Consider the following 17251-nt stretch of genomic DNA (forward strand, 5'->3'; position numbering starts at 1 on the left):
AACCATTTACTGTCGAAGCCTTGAAACATATACCAGGGAGCTATCAGGCCATCCATGCCTGTTACGTGCCTTTGTTAGGTGTCAGCTGCAAGCCACATTTGACCTCAGGGTGCTGTGCTTGGTGACCTTTGGTATGACCCAGCAGGGCTATTCTTAGGTTTCATTTTCAGAAATAAAGTACAGAGGGATTTTTACATGTAAAAATTGGTCACTTAGTCCCTCCATGGACCCCCAGAAACTTATATAAAGGAAGTTGATTTTAAACTTAAATGTATAAGGACATCCTGCAAAGGACTGTCCCTATTTGAGGATAATTCTTGGGTTTTTTCTTTTAGGAAAACAGCACCAACTTTGAAGTAGTGGAACAGACATACAGGAGGAACCCAATCCTGCGATACACCCAGCACCCCTTGCATTCCCCGTTGCTCCCACTACCATATGGAGATGTTAGTGTGAATTGTAAGTATTTTACCCATATGACAAAATCTGTTCACATTTTAAGGATCAGTGTGGAACCTGAGCACCACACAAGTGGTCTGTAAGTTCTCTCTGTGTGCGTGAAGTGTGTTTGGGGCAGCATAGCCCACAGGGTTCAGAGAGGGAGCAGTCTCTTTCTCTACCCAGAATGTATTCTATGTCCACTGCCTTAGGAACACTTAAAGTAAATAGGGGCAGATGGTTTATCATCCTTCTGGGGAGATGTGCAACATATCATCCTTGAGCTGTAACAGGGTTGTGAAAGGCTCCATTGGGAATGCTATGACAGGATTACTTCAGGCAACTGGCAGTGGGATAGTAGTACAGAAGCTACTCTGAAACCAGACTGAATAGATCCTTGCTTCAAATGCTTCAGGAACGTGAAATAGCTTAGGCTGTTTGATAGGCTACCAGAAAACCAAAGATTCCAGACTGTTTGGCATACTAAAACTGAAAGCTGCTGCTGAAGACCTATAGGATCTCTCAGGCAAAGTGACAGGGCCACAAAGTCTGTTCAGAAATGAATGTCAATCTGGATGTGCAAAGCAATGTCTGCTACATACACAGTGATCCAGCTCTGCTTAGGAAAGTGAACACAAATCTACATAGCTCTATGAAAATGTCACCTCTTTTGTGGAGCACAAAAGAGCTAATGAGAGGTTTTGGTAGCTTAGAAAAGGAAAAAGAAAGCCCTTGTGTGGGTGTATGAATGTATCATACACCTGCATCTTGAATATGGAATGCAGTTTTGCCTTCCATTTCTTAAGAAAGATACAGGAGAAGTGTAAACCTGCCCAAAGGTGACTGAAGGCATAGAAAGACTTGCTTACAATTAAGAGACTAAATAGAGCAGGACTCCTCAGCCTCAAAAGGAAGTTTTCAGGGCTAGAGGACTGTCACAGTGAAGGTGAAAGAGGCAGTAACTGCTCACTGTCACTTATGATGCAAGAATCAAACTAAATGGCAGATGAAAAGCATGGGAAAAAAAATCCTGAAATACAGAAAAATTACAGAGCAAACACACTGGAGAACTTAGTGCTATGGGGTTGTACATTTGTACTGTGCAATTAATGGATGGCCACTGGGGAAGCAGTGTCTCAGCTCCTGTGAAGGACTATCCTCATTGGAGGATAATTCATTTTTTCATTAGGAAGGACGTACAGCCACAGCGATGTGTGAAGGAGAATACAAGCCTGCAGCAGCATGGTAGTGTCACAGACTTCTGAACAGTTCAAAGCAGACATGTAGGTGCTTAAAAAAAACAACTTTAGTGTAGGCATTTTAAGTGTAAATGGCAGGTAAAAGCTGCATCTGTGGTCTAGCAGTTTGCCAAAATTCTGTGTTGGCTCAGGGGTCAAAGCTAATACAGGCACAACCCAGAATTGTGGAAGTACACGAGCCAGACTTCAGTGCTTGCATTCAGATGTCTAAAGCCTCCACTGCATTAGTGACCCTCTGCTTTACAGCTGCTCTCAGATGAGGAGACAGTTTACAGAGAGATGATATTCTGCTCCTTCACCTGTGTCTTCAGATGAGGTGCCGAAAGCTGTCTCTAGACACCTCATTTGCAGGCACTGAAGCCTGAAGTACCTTTCAATGCCACTTTAAGCACATTACTCTGCTTTTCTGCACTGTATATCCAAAAATGGATTTGCAGTGGTGCTAAGTTAGATGTTGGCAAATACTCATGAAAACTGCATTTGCACATATAGAGGGGAAGCACTAATGAATTTGGACTATAAATATATATGTAAGTTCAGGACATAAACTAATGCTCTGTTGCTGTTCTGTGACAGAGTAACACAGTTGGGCCAGTAGAAAATGAGGGAGATGCTCATCTCTTGCCACCTTTGTGATTGTTCCCCAGTGCAACAAGAGAAGGGTTACAGCAGCTTACAGGATGAAGCAGTGAAGATCTTTAACTCCCTTCAGGAAATCGAGACGGTGTCTGACCCCATACCCATTATCCAAGGCATTCTGCAGACCTGCCATGATCTGAAGCCCCTTCGTGATGAAGTCTACTGCCAGCTCATCAAACAAACTAATCACATGCCACATCCCAATAGCACTGGGAACCTGCACCACTGGCAGCTGATGTCATGCATGAGCTGCACTTTCCTGCCTAGTAGAGGAATTCTGCGCTACCTCAAGTTCCACCTGAGAAGGTACATGTCCTTTTCATTCGTTTCCTTTCTGCTTGTCTGCCACTGCCTGTTGTAAAGTTACCTATCTCACCCTCCTCCTGTGAAAACATCTTCCTGTGAGGCTGCAGCATCCTGCCTTTGGATACAGTTCTTGCTGCCAGTTGTTCTGTTGTATTCAAACTTCCTCCTTGCCACCCGTCTGCTGTGTTGAAAGGATGTGGAAAGCAAGGGCCACCCAAACAGAATTCCGTGAGGCTGTGCTAAAGTGGATTTACAGCTGATGACCAGCTTGCTAATGTCCATATAAACATTCTCAGCCTGCAGGAAAGATGAGGACTTTACTTTCATAAACACTGAAATATGAACTACCTTGGCAGCTGCCACAGGAAAAATGTGTACTGTGGAGTAGTAGATACACTGCAAATGCACTTTGTAGTTGTCAATATTTGTTTGTTTCACTAAGCACATAATGCTCACGATTCGTATATCTAATCTGCTTTAACCTCCAGTTTCATGAACTAAATCATTTGTATTTCTTCCCAGTTCATCTTTGGCATCTGGTGGAGCTTTCCACAGCAGTCTGCATTGGGGCTGAGCTGCAGCCATGTAGCCTAACTCCATTCATTCATGATGAGAAAGATGGATAAAATCTGTTTGATTCCTTCCAGGCTAGGGAAGTGAGGTGAAATTTATGCCAGTACTCCATGTTGCCATTGCATAGTTTTGTCATTGAAGTTGCAAATAATATTATACTTAGAACTGCTGGCCTTGGAGGGAAGAGAATCGTGTACAAGCATCTGTGTTCTAGCTTCTTGATTCTAAAAAATGCTGTAAAAGGGGCTCAGGCACAGCCATCAAATTAAAAAAAAACAGTAAAGAATCAATGTATAAAAAAAAGATTTACATTTGATTTCACCATTTTTCATCTTAATTTTGTCAACTGAGATAGTCCTACTGTCTTCAGCTGATACTAAACTGGAAGTTTTAACTGCTTACTTCAGGCATTGCTGCGAAATGCCACTGAAGTGACTTTGGAATGACTAGTAAAAGCAGGTTTTATGGTTTAGGTAATGAGTGGGCTCATTCTTCCCATGGTTGCATTTGACATCACTGTCTCTACTGAGCTCTCTCCATATATTAGTCCAAGTTACACGGTTACGTGTGTGCTTTCTTGTTCACCATGTAATGGGTTGTTTTGCTTTTCTTTACAATTAGAGTAAAAGACCTCTTTCCAGGCACAGAAATAGACAGGTACGCGCAATTCATCAACGATTCCCTGAAGAGAACAAAGACAAGGGAGTTTGTGCCCTCCCAGGAGGAAATCCAGGCTCTTCTCACCCGGGAGGAAATGACCACCACAGTGTACTGCCATGGTGGTGGCTCCTGCAAAATAACCATCAACTCCCACACAAGTGCTGGGGAGGTAATGCCTTAGTAGCCTTAACCAGATGCAAATACATCTCTGTGTCTGGATCCTGCTGAATGGACCCCTGGAGTCCTGTGTCCAGTTCTGGGCTCCCCAGCTCAAGAGGGACAGGGAACTGCTGGAGAGAGTCCAGTGCAGGGCCACCAAGATGATCAGGGGATTGCAGCATCTTCCCTATGCGGAAAGGCTGAGAGACCTGGGGCTATTTAGTGTAGATGAGAGGAGACTGAGGGAGGATCTCGCTAACACAAGAATTTGAAAGGTGCATGTCAAGGGGATGGGGCAGCACTTTTTTCTGTTGTCTCAAGTGACAGGACAAGGGGTAATGGACAAAAGCTGGAACACAAAAAGTTGCACTTCAACATAAGGAAAACCTACTTTCCTGTTCAGGTGAGGGAGCCCTGGCACAGGCTGCCCAGGGAGGGTGTGGAGTCTCCTTCTCTGGAGGTTTTCAAAACCCATCTGGACACGTTCCTGTGTGGCCTGATTGAGGTGAACCTGCTTTGGCAGGTGTTTGGGCTGGATGATCTCTTCTAGAAGCTCCCTTCCAACCCCAATCATTCTATCAGTCTGTGAAACTCAAGATATTTTGCAGGTTCAGGATTATGCAAGGCCTATGCCTGGGTTGTTGGGTATCACTAAACAATTGTGTTGCACAATCTAAACATTTCTTGTGTTCTGCCCATTGGAAAGGTAATAATTCTGGCAAGGTAATAATTCTGAAGACTTGCTAAACACAGTTTTCTGGGCAAGTTTAAATTCCAGTTAATAATGTTACCTTTCTGGATCACATTAGATGGAAGAGGTGCCTTAAGGACATGGTTTAGTGGTGGATGTGGCAGTTCTGTGTTAGTTGTTGATTCTGTGATTCTATGGAAGAGGTATTCTACCAGTAACTTAATCATTAGCCAGTCAGAAACAAGATTCCAGGTTATAGTAGGCATGTCTGTGTCAACATCAGTGCTGAACAGAGGTAAAAATAGTAGTGAAGAGTGGAATTGTCACTAGAGGTACTGGGAATATCATCATGACATCAAAATCCATGATCTCTGGAGGTCCCTTCCAACTTTACCATTCTATTATTCTATGATCTTATGCAGAGTTGTAATTTCACCATCTTCAAAAGGGCAGTGGAGATTGAAAAGGTTCAGAGAAGAACTGCAAGGAAGATCAAATACAAGTAATGAGTTCCTTGCAGGGAATGATCTTTTAGGGTTAGAATCCTTCAGTCTGAAAATGAGATAACTAAGGGAGGAATGTAGTGTGGAGGTCTGTGAAATGATGAGTGTCCTGAAAAGGTGCTGATTCTTTGTTGTGAAAGTGTGTGTAATACCTGCCCTGTGACCTGTTTCTCTCTGGTTGTGCAGGTGGTGGAGAAGCTGATCCGAGGGCTCGCGATGGAGGACAGCCGTAACATGTTTGCCCTCTTTGAACATAACCAGCACGTGGACCGTGCTGTGGAGAGCCGGGTGATTGTGGCTGATATCTTGGCCAAGTTTGAGAGGTAGAAAAATGTTTCATAAAGCCTTGAACTCCTAGTTGGATGGAACACTGGGTTAGGCGGTAGTACAGTCAGGTAGTTTTATGCAGAGCAGCTGCAGTGATCCAGCCATTCACTCTCGTTGGGACTTAACCATTTTGGTAGGGCTCAAGTGCCCTTTTTCACTGCATGGAAACCCACATTCACATCTGTGTCTGTGACAAAGAAGCGTTTCTTTATCAGGCTCATCAGGACAAAATTTGTCCTGCCTTTAGTGAAGAGTAATTGCTTACTAGCAAACTTCAGGGGAGATTTACTCAAGTTTGGTAATTATCTTGTCAATTTATGTCATAATAGCTATATCACAAGAGAGAGCAAAGATTTGGGCATAGGTATGAGACTCTATTTTCTTACTGTGGGCTGTGATTCTGTGGCCAGATGTACAAAGAAAGGAATCAATTGTGAAGGAAGCTGGCAGTGCCATTGCCTACTTTATATCTATTCTAAAGACAAAAATAAAATGGTTCCAAATGGTGTAAAGGCTGGTGCTTTTCACAGTCACAAGTTTACATGGAGACAGTATCTTGAAAATGGGGAATGCTTTGTGTTCTGCCCCCAACTTCTACATTTGTCTGGAACCATTCATCTAATTTTTTGATCAAGGATATCTAACAAGAACTTTTGAGACCCTTGAATAAAAATGTTACGTGCCTCAGAGGGAGAAATGGAAATTAGTAGAAAAGTCTGCTGCACTGAGGTTGTCCTGGCACATTAGGTAGTTGTGTATTCTCCATGTTTCGGAAATCCAGGGGTACCTTCATATTGTGAGTTGTGCCGTAGACATTCCAGTACCGTGGTTCTTCTGGTTGCTGTTTGTTCCCCCTCTCATTTTCTTTCCTGTCTTACAGACTTGCTGGCTCTGAAGAAGAGGAAGAGGAAGGACAATGGCAGCTGTATTTTAAGCTTTATTGCTTCTTGGATATTGAGAATGTTCCCAAAGACGGGGTGGAGTTTGCCTTCATGTTTGAGCAGGTGAGCTCACTCTGGGAGAATGTTTTGGTTTCCAGGGTGGCAGAAGCACACACGAGGGTACAGAACATTGGCTTACCTTTGCAGTAGAAGTGGAAATGCTGGTTGAAACAGAAGAATTTTGTCCGTTGGATTTTTGCCCTGGAATTGACCAAGCTGATGTACTGCAAAGTTCTCTAGGGAATAGGAACATTAATACAAAAGCAAGAAAAACAAACAAGAGCTTCAGAAAACTAGAAGACCAATGGTAATAAGATGCTTTTAAAAACTATCTTTTAAATTTAAAGATGCAGAAATATGGATAGTGATTCAAAAAGAATCATTAAAAGTAGCTGCTTCCAGAACACAGGTATAGAGAAGAGTGGAAAATTTCGCTACCTGCATATCAGCTTACAAGTGCAACACAACCTTGGGGTGTTACAGGAATTGACTAGAAACCCCCATCTTTGGGACAATTTCTTTTGATTAACAGAGGGACACTAGAAGGGTACTATGGAAAAAGAGAATGAAGTTAACAGTCTTTGCTGAGTAATCTTTGTTGGAGTCACTGTACTCCATAGCCCAGGGATGCTGGTTAGGCTGGAGATTACACTGGTATCAAATAACCTCGCAGTTGTGATGTCAGACTGAACTTACTGGAGTACTCAGCTGTGTAGTTCATCACTGATTCCAAGGAACTCTTTGTTCTTGCCTCAGAAAATTACAGCTGTGGAAAAATATTTCACGTGTTAAAGGGGGTCAGTGGCGTAAAGACTGAAACTGGTTGATGGCCAAACGGATGGTACATTGTACATCACACAGACAGTGGTTCCCTAAGAGGACTCTTCTTGAAGATTTAAGTGTTGTTGACTACAGAATGTCTAGGACAGTCGGGAACAAGACATATGTGGAAACTCAGTTTTACCACCTCCCTATTGACAAGGCTTTCACTGGCAGAGAGTGCTGGAAGAGAAGTTAGAGTAGGAGATCAGATGTTATCCAGACATTAGATGGGTGTAGCAAAAAACTGCTGTAAACATTTTTCACAAACAGGTAAAGGGAAGCAAGAGGATTAGGGGAGATAGCTGGTGAAAGAGGAAGAGGTGGCAGGTGCTGGTGTGCAGTGACACTGACGTTAGGAGTCTTGAGCTTATTAAATCCAACTCTCTTGTGTTGAATGTAATCTTCACGTAGGACCTGTAGCTGGTACAGCACAAAACAAATTTCCTCAATTCTGGTCTCTCCTATCTATTCCAGAGCTAAAAAGACCTCATTGTAAGACTTTCAGTACAGGACAGGAGGCCCTCAGAGATCTCTCTCCTGTCCAGGCTTGTAGAGTGGTGTTCCTCCCACATCCACCAATTGCAGACTTTGACTCCTTCATGAGAATGTCTGCTCTGACCTCCTGAATTATTCCTTTCCTGCTGGGACTGGCTTTCCCTCCTGGGATGGGTGGACACCATAGGAACGTGTACATGGGCCCCAGCTGTGATTGGAGCGTGCTTCTGCTTTCTAATGAGTTTGGGGGACTTTTTGTTCATTTGTAGGCTCATGAAAGCCTCATAGCTGGTCATTTTCCTGCACCGGAGGACACTCTGCAGCGCCTGGCAGCTCTGCGGCTGCAGTATCTTCATGGAGATTATTCTAAAATAAGTTGGAGCCTTGACGGAGTCTACCCAGTGAACAGACTAAAATCCAAAATACTGCACTCCACCAAGAGCAGTGGCACGACCAGTCATACTCTGGAGAGGAGGCGGACCAGCTTCCTCGAAGGGACGTTGAAACGTAGCTTCAAGACAGGCTCTGTAAAGAAGCAGAAGGTAGAAGAGGAGCAGATGATGGAGATGTGGGTAAAGGAAGAGCTTTCAGCTGCTCGGGCAAGCGTAGCACAGAAATGGACCAAGCTGCAGGGACTCTCTCAGCATCAGGCCATGGTGAAATACATGTCTATTGTAAAGGAGTGGCCAGGTTACGGATCAACCCTCTTTGATGTTGAGGTGAGTGATGTGTCAACTCATGTAACTACTGCCAAGGAGAGGTGTCAGGCTGGAGAACAGCCACGGCCAGGTACATGATACTGCTCAGCAGCAGGAGAGAGTTCCAGCATTAGGAAGCTCAGGGTAAGCCTGTGTTACTGCATCCCCAGAGAGGTGAGACAGAGAGCACGGGGCAAACAAGCTGCTGCATCCTTGGTAAATGGAGGGAGAAGATGGATTCCCACTCCATAGCTAGCAACAGAATTGGGGAAATTTGGGGGAGCTTAGGAAAGTGATGGCTACTGAAAGTAAAAGTAAAGCAAAGCTCTGTTGTCCTTACTGGCAAAAAGAATGATCCTGTTCTGCAGCAGCACAACAGAGGCTGCTCAGAAGGGGTCACTTGGATCGCTGTGCTCAGGCTGCTACAATAGGAGCCCACAGTGCCCGTTTGGCCCCTTTTGGTGCTGCCCAGGCTGATGGCCATGCCAGTTGCCTGCACTCACTGTATTCTCTATAAAATAGTAAGTGGAATATTGACTTCCTAAATCACTACAAAATCTGATGAGAGCTTTTGGGTATTACAGTTATTTATTACTCAACTCATATTTGACACACAGCCATGTCACTTCTAAACCTTTGCAACAGGAGTGCCTATAAGGTTCCTTCTGCACACATCCCATTTTTTCTATTGGGGTGAAGAGATGGAATGTCCTATAGGAGCTAGAAATGGGGAGCTTTTCCTTGAATCAGAAATGATTTATGCAAAATCTCATGTTTCTCTTTCTGCAGTGCAAGGAGGGTGGATTTCCAAATGATCTTTGGCTTGGAGTCAGCACAGAGAATGTGTCTGTCTACAAACGAGGGGATCCTAAGCCACTAGAGACTTTCCAGTATGAGCACATTGTTTTCTTCGGAGCACCACAGCCTAACACCTTCAAAATTACAGTGGATGAGAGAGAAATGTTCTTTGAAACATCTCAGGTATATGACAGCACAAGACATGTTGTGTGTGCAATTTTATTACCCCTTCAGTAAAGCTCCAATTTCCAAGGACTAAACAAGTTTGTGTGCAAGAACTCAAGAGGAAGGGAGCTTAAGCCTAAAGCACCACGGCACCTCTTCTTGAGTACAGGGATAAACAGGGAAAAAAAATGATGCTGGTTAGAAAGTGAAGGAGGTTGAAAGATTTTCCAGTCCACTGGGAATTTTCATTTTTGGGTGCTCCTGAGTGTCCTTGGTTTTTGATTCACTTCCAGTATATGAGTGGTGAGTTCACAAACTCAAAAAAAGGGAAAAAAAGGAGCAGTAGCAGTACAGTTGCTTTTCTTTGAGCTACAAGCCCTCTAAGTGTTACTCCAACACAGCACCATCTCAGCGCTTTCCTTTCGTTGCTGTCACTTTCACATACAGTTCCATGCAAAATCTGTAGTGCCGTGACTTGGGACAAGGGGAAGCTTTTTCTGCAGAGTGACTGGTACAGCTCAGTGGAATGAGGTGTTTAATCCTGTTACTTGTGCTTATCCTGTTACTCTGGTTTCTCTCTAGGTGGGTGAGATAATAAAGATCATGAAGGCTTACATCAACATGATTGTGAAGAAACGCTGCAGTGTCAAATCAGCCACCAGTGCGGACAGTCGTGCCAGTGTCTGGACCAGGTGATAGGAAGGAACTGCCACAAGAGAGAGGCAGTTGTTTTAATGGTTGGGGTTTGCAGCTTGCCAGCACAAGTGTAGCAAAGATGTTTTTTAAAGGACTTCACTTGACTGACTACTGTATTTAAAAACTGAAGTGACATCTGCAGTACCACAGGATTTGCACCTCTGCCCAAAGACGTTAAACAGGAACAACTGTTGTTTAATATTAGCGACCCAACACTTGTTTTCCCCTTGCTTGTTTGATGAGCAACGTACGTTAGAGAAGCAAAGTCAGAAGCATCCTCCTTCTCCTGCGTGTCCTCACTGCTGTTTTCACCATTACCTGTCATACTGGCAGAAAAATTCTCAAGAATCATTTCTGCACTACAGGAGACAGACTTAAGCTTCCTTATGAGTTTCCAACATGCAAACATCTGGGATCGCTGCATAGTCTGTTAAAAGAATATTTGGGTTTTATTTATTTTGCAAGCAGCTCTAAAATACAAGTCACTGTGGGTTTTTTCTTCAGGATATGATCTGGTCTTAAAAGAACATGGCTTTGTATAATTTAAGCCAAGCAGTCTAGCTAAGAAGTCAAACACTACATGAGAGAGCATTAAACCAACCAACCAGCCCTCTCAAGGTGATTCTTTACCTTCCTTTAGAAATTCACAGGTACACAGCTGTAAAAAGTGGCACTTTAAGTTCTAAATACTCCAACATAGGAGGGAAAAACCCCTGGGCCCCCCACCACTGAAACAGACCACCAGATGCCATTCAGGGTACATTCCAAGCAGCACCTGTTGCATAGAAATGAGTGACTGCCATTCCCCTACCCTGTACAGCCCAGGAGGTGAGGGTGGTTTAGTTGCATTTCCAGAAGAGCTGCTCTTGCCAAACTCCAGGTTTTAGATGGAGGTCAGGGGTTTCTGTGGTGAGCAGTCTGCTGGCATTAAGTTCCTTCTTTCTCTGCGTGGGATTTTAAGATGACTGGGATTCCTGAAGTTTAAAGTTAACTGTTTCCTACTGAGGGAGTAGGTGTCTAGATAAATTGTTACAGGCAAGACTTTCACTTCCTTGGTACTACTGTAAGCATATGCCAAAACCTTCACCCTCCTCCACATTCTAACTGGAAGTGCTCCCATCAATGAATCACCAAATCCCCTTCCAGTCTCCCCTAGGTCCCTACTCATCAGCAAAACTTGAAAACAATGCTGTTTTGCCAAAACAACTGCTTCTTGGAAGTTTTTATAGCTACTTGCAATTTGAAGGAGCAGAACTTTATTTTTTCTTCTCAAGTGAAAGATGGTCATTGTCTTCAGTCTCTTGACTTCAGAAGCTTGATTTCATTGTTGAAAACAATATTCAGTATCAGTCAAATCATAAATTGGTTGTGTTAGCAGTCAATACACCTGGTGGCAGCCGTTTTCTGTGACCCTTTTCTAGTTTTGAAATCCCAGAACACAAAGGCTCATTCAGTTTCTCAGTGAGACTGAGGAGCTGCATGCAACGTGGGCTGTGTTCCATGTTTGGCATCAGCCGTCTCCATTTCCAAAGCAGCAGCAGTTACAGCCTGTCAGCTATGAAACAGCAATTTCACAGGGTAGAAAACTTGAGAGTCGGTATGCAACAGGGTCCATTCCAGTTCATCACCCAGTTGTGCCACATCACTAATACAGTATCACAGAACACTGTCCTTGTGAGGCTGACTACAAGAAAAACAACTGTACAGAGTGTGTGCTCTTCTCTTGTTTCCACTGTGCTGCAGCACGTGCAAACACTGTCCACTTGCCCCACGCCCAGCCTGAGGGCACAGTCGCTTCTGGGTCTCCTGCCAGCCACTGGAGTTTTGCCTTAAATAGCTTTACTGAAGGAGCATACAAACGTCCCCTTCTTGTCACGAAGAATAAAAAGATGACCAGGTTGTGAGTGAGAGAGAACAGGAATGGAGAGGCAACCCAAGAAGCAACACCTTGTATCGGTCCTTACACTGGCTCTCCTTACTTATCAGAATAGCCTTGTTACCCCTGCCCTAACTCTGTCCTAGCTCCGTGTTCTGGCTCTTGGGTTGCTGCAGGCAGCTTGAACCCACTTTGAAATGTAACTCCCATTACTATTTGTTGTAATTTTGCTTATTTCTATTACAAGATCCTTCTGCTGTCTTTTTTTAATTTGTAACTGGCTTTACAAGATGAAAGTTTAATAAATTATTGGATTGCACAGGCTGTATTCACTCACAGACGTTGTGTGCTCATCTTAAGATGTTTACTTGGAGGTCCAAGGCTCAGAACTCCCAAGTGAACAGTGGGCATTGGCATGAGGAAACAACAGCCCTTCTACTCAGAAGCAAATTGTGCCTTTGTGGCCAACAAAGTGTGGAAAACAGTTTGTTATTACAAGAGGGAAGGTTTGTTTCCAGCTTCTGCTGCCTAGTCTGGGATGAGACATGCCTTTAGTCAGTGGGAGATGTCCCAGGCGAGGCCAAGGGACTGTTGCTGAGAGGGTTACTGTGGTGAACACAGAGCAAGGAAAGCATCCTCTTCAAAGGTCCAGTCTGTGGGGTCAGCTCTGTCCCTTCTTTTTGGCAGCTCGAAAGTCACTGTGAAAAATCAGACCTAGTGCAAATAAGCTGCTGCCTGCACTTCACATACATTATTGTGACCCAGGCATGGTGCCCTCCCAGGAGCATGTGCCACTGAAGTGGTGACTGGAGGGGGAGCAGCTGAGCTGTCAGCAATGCTGACAGTCTAGCAGACAAGGTCTCCCTCAATCCATGCACAGGAATGGAAACCAAGCAGTGGTGCCTAATTTACATTAATACATACTCATATATCACTCGGTCAGATGCCCTGAGAGCTTTGGGAATTCTGGAGACAAGTCTATGCAATTTCATCATCAAGTGTTCACAGACTTTTAGTTTATCCATCCTTTGTCTTTATTTGAGGCTGGAACTGCCTCTGATTACTTCACCAGTTTCTCTTTTTTCCCCAGCTATTACATTCCTTTCCATGCACTTCCAACACTGCCATCTCTGCCTCTTTTCTGCTTTGGGAGCTTTATGTCACCCATAGACACAGCCACAGGCAGACTGCTTGGCCTGCCCCTCTCCTAAAGGCCCCTCTGGTGCCACAGCACCTCCTGGCCACTCCAGGGGCTGGCAGGACTGTTCAGCAGCCACAGCCCACTGAACTGGAATGTTTTTCTCAGTGACAAATGCAGAGACCAATGCCAGTGGCTGTGGAGAGTGCAGGAGCCAGCTTGCCCATCTATCTCCCTCACTGGCACCTGTTGAATTTGAAACTCCCCTTGCTTCATCTAATACATCACCACCATGACAACACGTGCTGCTGTGCTACTCTGCCAGCATGCACAGATTCATTTCTGCCTGGTTGTAACAAGGGGAAAACCACTGACAGGACAGCTGCTTCACAGCCTCCCCTCACCCGCCTCTGATGCCCCTTGCTCTCTCTGTCAGCAACACACAGTCCCTGCTGGCCTCCATGCCAGCCCTTCTCTAATACGACACACAAACTTGAATTAACTAACATTGATTTTATGTGAAACAAGTTCAAGCCTATAGGTGTTGGAATTTTGGGCACGATTTATCAGCATCTACACAGTAAACAAAGTGGTAAACAAAATCACAGCCTTTGGGAAGTTTTATCACCAGCACATCTATCTAGTTATTAAACCAACTCGACTGTAAACCTCAGCCCTCTATTTATCTCTTCCTCTAAAACTCATAGCCTTTCCCATGCAGGCTGCAGGTTGTGTTATTACTCTCTGCTTTAACTTCAAAATTACATGTTCCCCTTGGGCATTCAAGCAAACCTCTCACATGCAAATTAAGTCCAGCCTCCACTGTAAAATCTAAGCTCCCAAACCTGTGGATTGCAAGCTTGCTAAGATGATGTCCACATTTTACACCAGAGATTCCTAATGCTACAACTGGATCAACACTCTGGCCCCACACCACTGCCTGACCCAGGAGATTGCTGGGAGCTTGACAGGTGGCAAAACTCATTCCACTCTATACGCCTGGAACATGCTGCTGTTGAAACGTGGCTGTGTGATGGCCAGCCTCCTACACCCTGGAAGGACTCCATCTCACCCTCTACTTGGCCTCTGCACCAGTGTTTTGCTCTTAGTTGCAGCCAGACCTAAGTGCTTAGGCCAGGGGCAAGAGAGCTGCTCTCTGCTTGGCTGCCTCGGATTTATTGCTCACAGAGGAGGGGAAGAGGCTCATCCCTGCCCAGGCTGTGGTGCCACAGATGTTATAGCTGTCCATGCTGGCTGTTCTAGCCCTTTCCCAGCACACTGTACTGGTGCTTTGGGGCTGTTGGGAGTACATTTTCTACTTTCAGGCTCCTTTTCTCCTTTCAGGCTGCATTTGGCTGCTGCATCTTAGGATGTGATGCTTTCTGGTCTACTTTCCCAGCACTTACACTGGTGTAGGGCTGCAAGGCGGGGGCTGTGGTGGTCTCTTTGACATTGGGTGGCTTCAATTTTCAGTGCTGTAAAGCTGGTATGAAACAGAACAGATACAAAGCAGAGTGGTGGCAGCAGGAGATGGACAGTGAAGTGCTGGTATGTGTGTGCAAAGGGGGAAGATTTTATCACTCTCCATGTCTGCCTGGAAGGAGGTTGAAGGAAGGTGAGTGTGGGTCTCTTCTCCCAAGTGAAAGGACAAGAGAAAAGAGCCTGTGGTTATGCCACATGGGGTTTAGACTACATAGCAGGATTTTTCTTTCACTGAAAAGGTTGTCAAACCCAGGGAGTCACCATCCCTGGAAGTATTTAAAAGATGTATAGATGTAGGACTTAGGGCCATGGTTTAGTGGTGGACAGGGTAGTGTTAGGTTAGTGGTTGGACCTGATGACCTTAAAGGTCTTTTCCAACCTGAATAATTCTGTGATGTCCAGATCATGTTTATGAAAACAGACACTTCAATGAATCAGAAAGCAGTTCAGTTCCTAATGGGGCTGGCATTCAATCACATGTACTTGTGAAATATCTCACCTAGGTATGCTGTAAGTTTAATTTGAACACGCACACAAGGCTTGCTCGTTTTTACAAAGTGTAAACACCACACGTGTATAATTATCTGTTCTGTTTCATCTGCTAAAGGGGAACTGTAACACATGACATATGCAGAGTTTTACTGAAAGCAGGCCCCTGTGAGTGTCCCGAGACACAGCGTGCAGGAAGATCTTTGTTCTCATTTGTTCCAACGAAATATGTGCATGTAAGGGGCCACCACAGTAAAGAAAACACATTTTGCAATAATTATTTTGCATCACTGAAATTCCACTTTCTTAAAAACCACCTTGGAGTAAATGACTATTTATGCTGCAAAGGAGCAAAGCTCACAAACAACTGTTGTTCTGTTTATAATTATACTCCCGCCTGCCTTGGAAAATAAGAGCCCAGAAGGACTTACAGTCTGTAGTGCATTACTGTGTAATCACAATAAACCTCTCATCTGGTATCCTCCCCTGCCCCCTCAAGTCTGTTACTAATCCTTTAGTTACTGGCAGACACGACAATGGAGTGCACGGGAGTTTTCCATGTTAAAATACCATGAAAGCATAAAAAGAGAACAGCATCTTATAAGGACATTTACACTTTACACCATTTGCAAGTTAATTCATTGTCATCAGAAAATTACCTTTTCTAGTGCTTTGTCAACTCACCTTAAAACTCATCACAGAGCAGGAAAGGTCCATTAGAGTAACAACTGATTTTCTCTCTCTGGTAGCGAATTTCCTGGTTTTCCTATGCTTAGTTCTTTTAATGTTGCTTATAGTTGTCACTCTGAAACTGGGCAAAGTCTATTTAATTAGGTTAATAAGAACTGTATGTACTTCTTGACAACAGAATGAATTTGAGTAACTTTTACAAACATGAATTTACATATCCTGCTGTGCTCCATAGCCACAGCACCAGGAGGTGCATAAAGGGTCCAAGTTGGAATTTTGACTTTAGCAACAGAAATCCTCACGTTTGGTCTTTGTTCATTTGCAGCCACATCAAAAGGGCATCACATAATGTTCTTCCTCCTTTCGAAAACGTTTTGATGTGCAACATATGTCCAGAGAGATGAGCAGATGGTGCCTTTGGTTTAAAAGTAAAAATGGTAAGAAATAGACATCAGCCCCCAACAGTGCTCCTACATAAGCACATGGGGTTGACTTCTGTGTCAAGTTATTGGTACAGAAAGAATGTTAAAATAAAAATGCTAGCTGGTCTAGTGGCAGATGTGGATTAACCTTTCCACCACACAGATTTTTCAGAGATGGGGCAAAACTGAGGACGACGAACTAAACCCCATGCTGCTCCACTCACCCCAAGAGGAACTTGTGCCTGTGGGAGCTCTGCCCCAACCAGAGAGAGGCCAGTTTGCCAGGGTGGAAAAACCTTTGTGCATTTACCTGAAACTGCATAGATTTTTTTCTTGACCTACCACAGACCAGTCTGTGCTTCAGGATAAAGAAGATTCAGGATGTCTTCCCTCCTCTGCTCCAGGACCTGGGGAAAGCACTTCATGTCTGTGTTTCTATTTCCCTGCTCATCATCCAGGCTCTTCTCAATGATGGCCAATGATAGGACAAGGGGCAGTGGGTATAAACCAGAACACAAGAGGTTCCAAAGAAACACAAGGAAGAATTTTTCCACTGTGAGGGTGAGGGAGCACTGGAACAGGCTGCCCGGATGCATTGCTGAGTCTCCTTCTCTGGAGACATTCAAACCCCACCTGGATGAGTTCCTGTGTGACTCTAGGTGATCCTGCTCTGGCAGGGGTGTTGGACTGGATGATCTTTTGAGGTCTCTTCCAGCCCTCGAGATTCTGCGATTCTTCAGTTTTTAGATTGATGCAGATGACCTTGTTTGTCTTGCACAATGGGATGCTTCTCCCAGCAAGCTGTTGCTGCAGCTAAAAATAAAGTTGCCTTTTGACCAGCAGTTGCAGATTTTGGAGGTCTGGAATTCAGAGTTCAGATGACACTTTAAATGATTAATACATCTCATGCTCTAATTGCAAATGTTACATAGCTGGAAGTAATTTACTTTTGCCGATATTTTAATGAGGAGTTGAGAGTCCTTA

The 17251-nt window shown here is 44.2% G+C and overlaps 1 protein-coding gene across 1 annotated transcript in view; it reads left to right on the forward strand.

The window, feature by feature from the left end:
* LOC104552764 (unconventional myosin-X) overlaps window positions 1-12384 on the forward strand; it is a 95812-nt gene extending 83428 nt beyond the window's left edge. Inside the window, exons 34-41 of the mRNA XM_062004673.1 lie at window positions 336-459; window positions 2345-2642; window positions 3837-4044; window positions 5415-5551; window positions 6436-6559; window positions 8083-8532; window positions 9301-9492; window positions 10057-12384. Of these exons, the coding sequence (XP_061860657.1) occupies window positions 336-459; window positions 2345-2642; window positions 3837-4044; window positions 5415-5551; window positions 6436-6559; window positions 8083-8532; window positions 9301-9492; window positions 10057-10170 (1647 nt within the window). The 3' untranslated portion in view covers window positions 10171-12384. The remainder of the gene's footprint in view (window positions 1-335; window positions 460-2344; window positions 2643-3836; window positions 4045-5414; window positions 5552-6435; window positions 6560-8082; window positions 8533-9300; window positions 9493-10056) is intronic.
* Window positions 12385-17251: the final 4867 nt, after the last annotated feature.

This window comes from Colius striatus, chromosome 11, assembly GCF_028858725.1.
Source record: "Colius striatus isolate bColStr4 chromosome 11, bColStr4.1.hap1, whole genome shotgun sequence".
NCBI classification, from domain to species: Eukaryota; Metazoa; Chordata; class Aves; order Coliiformes; family Coliidae; genus Colius; species Colius striatus.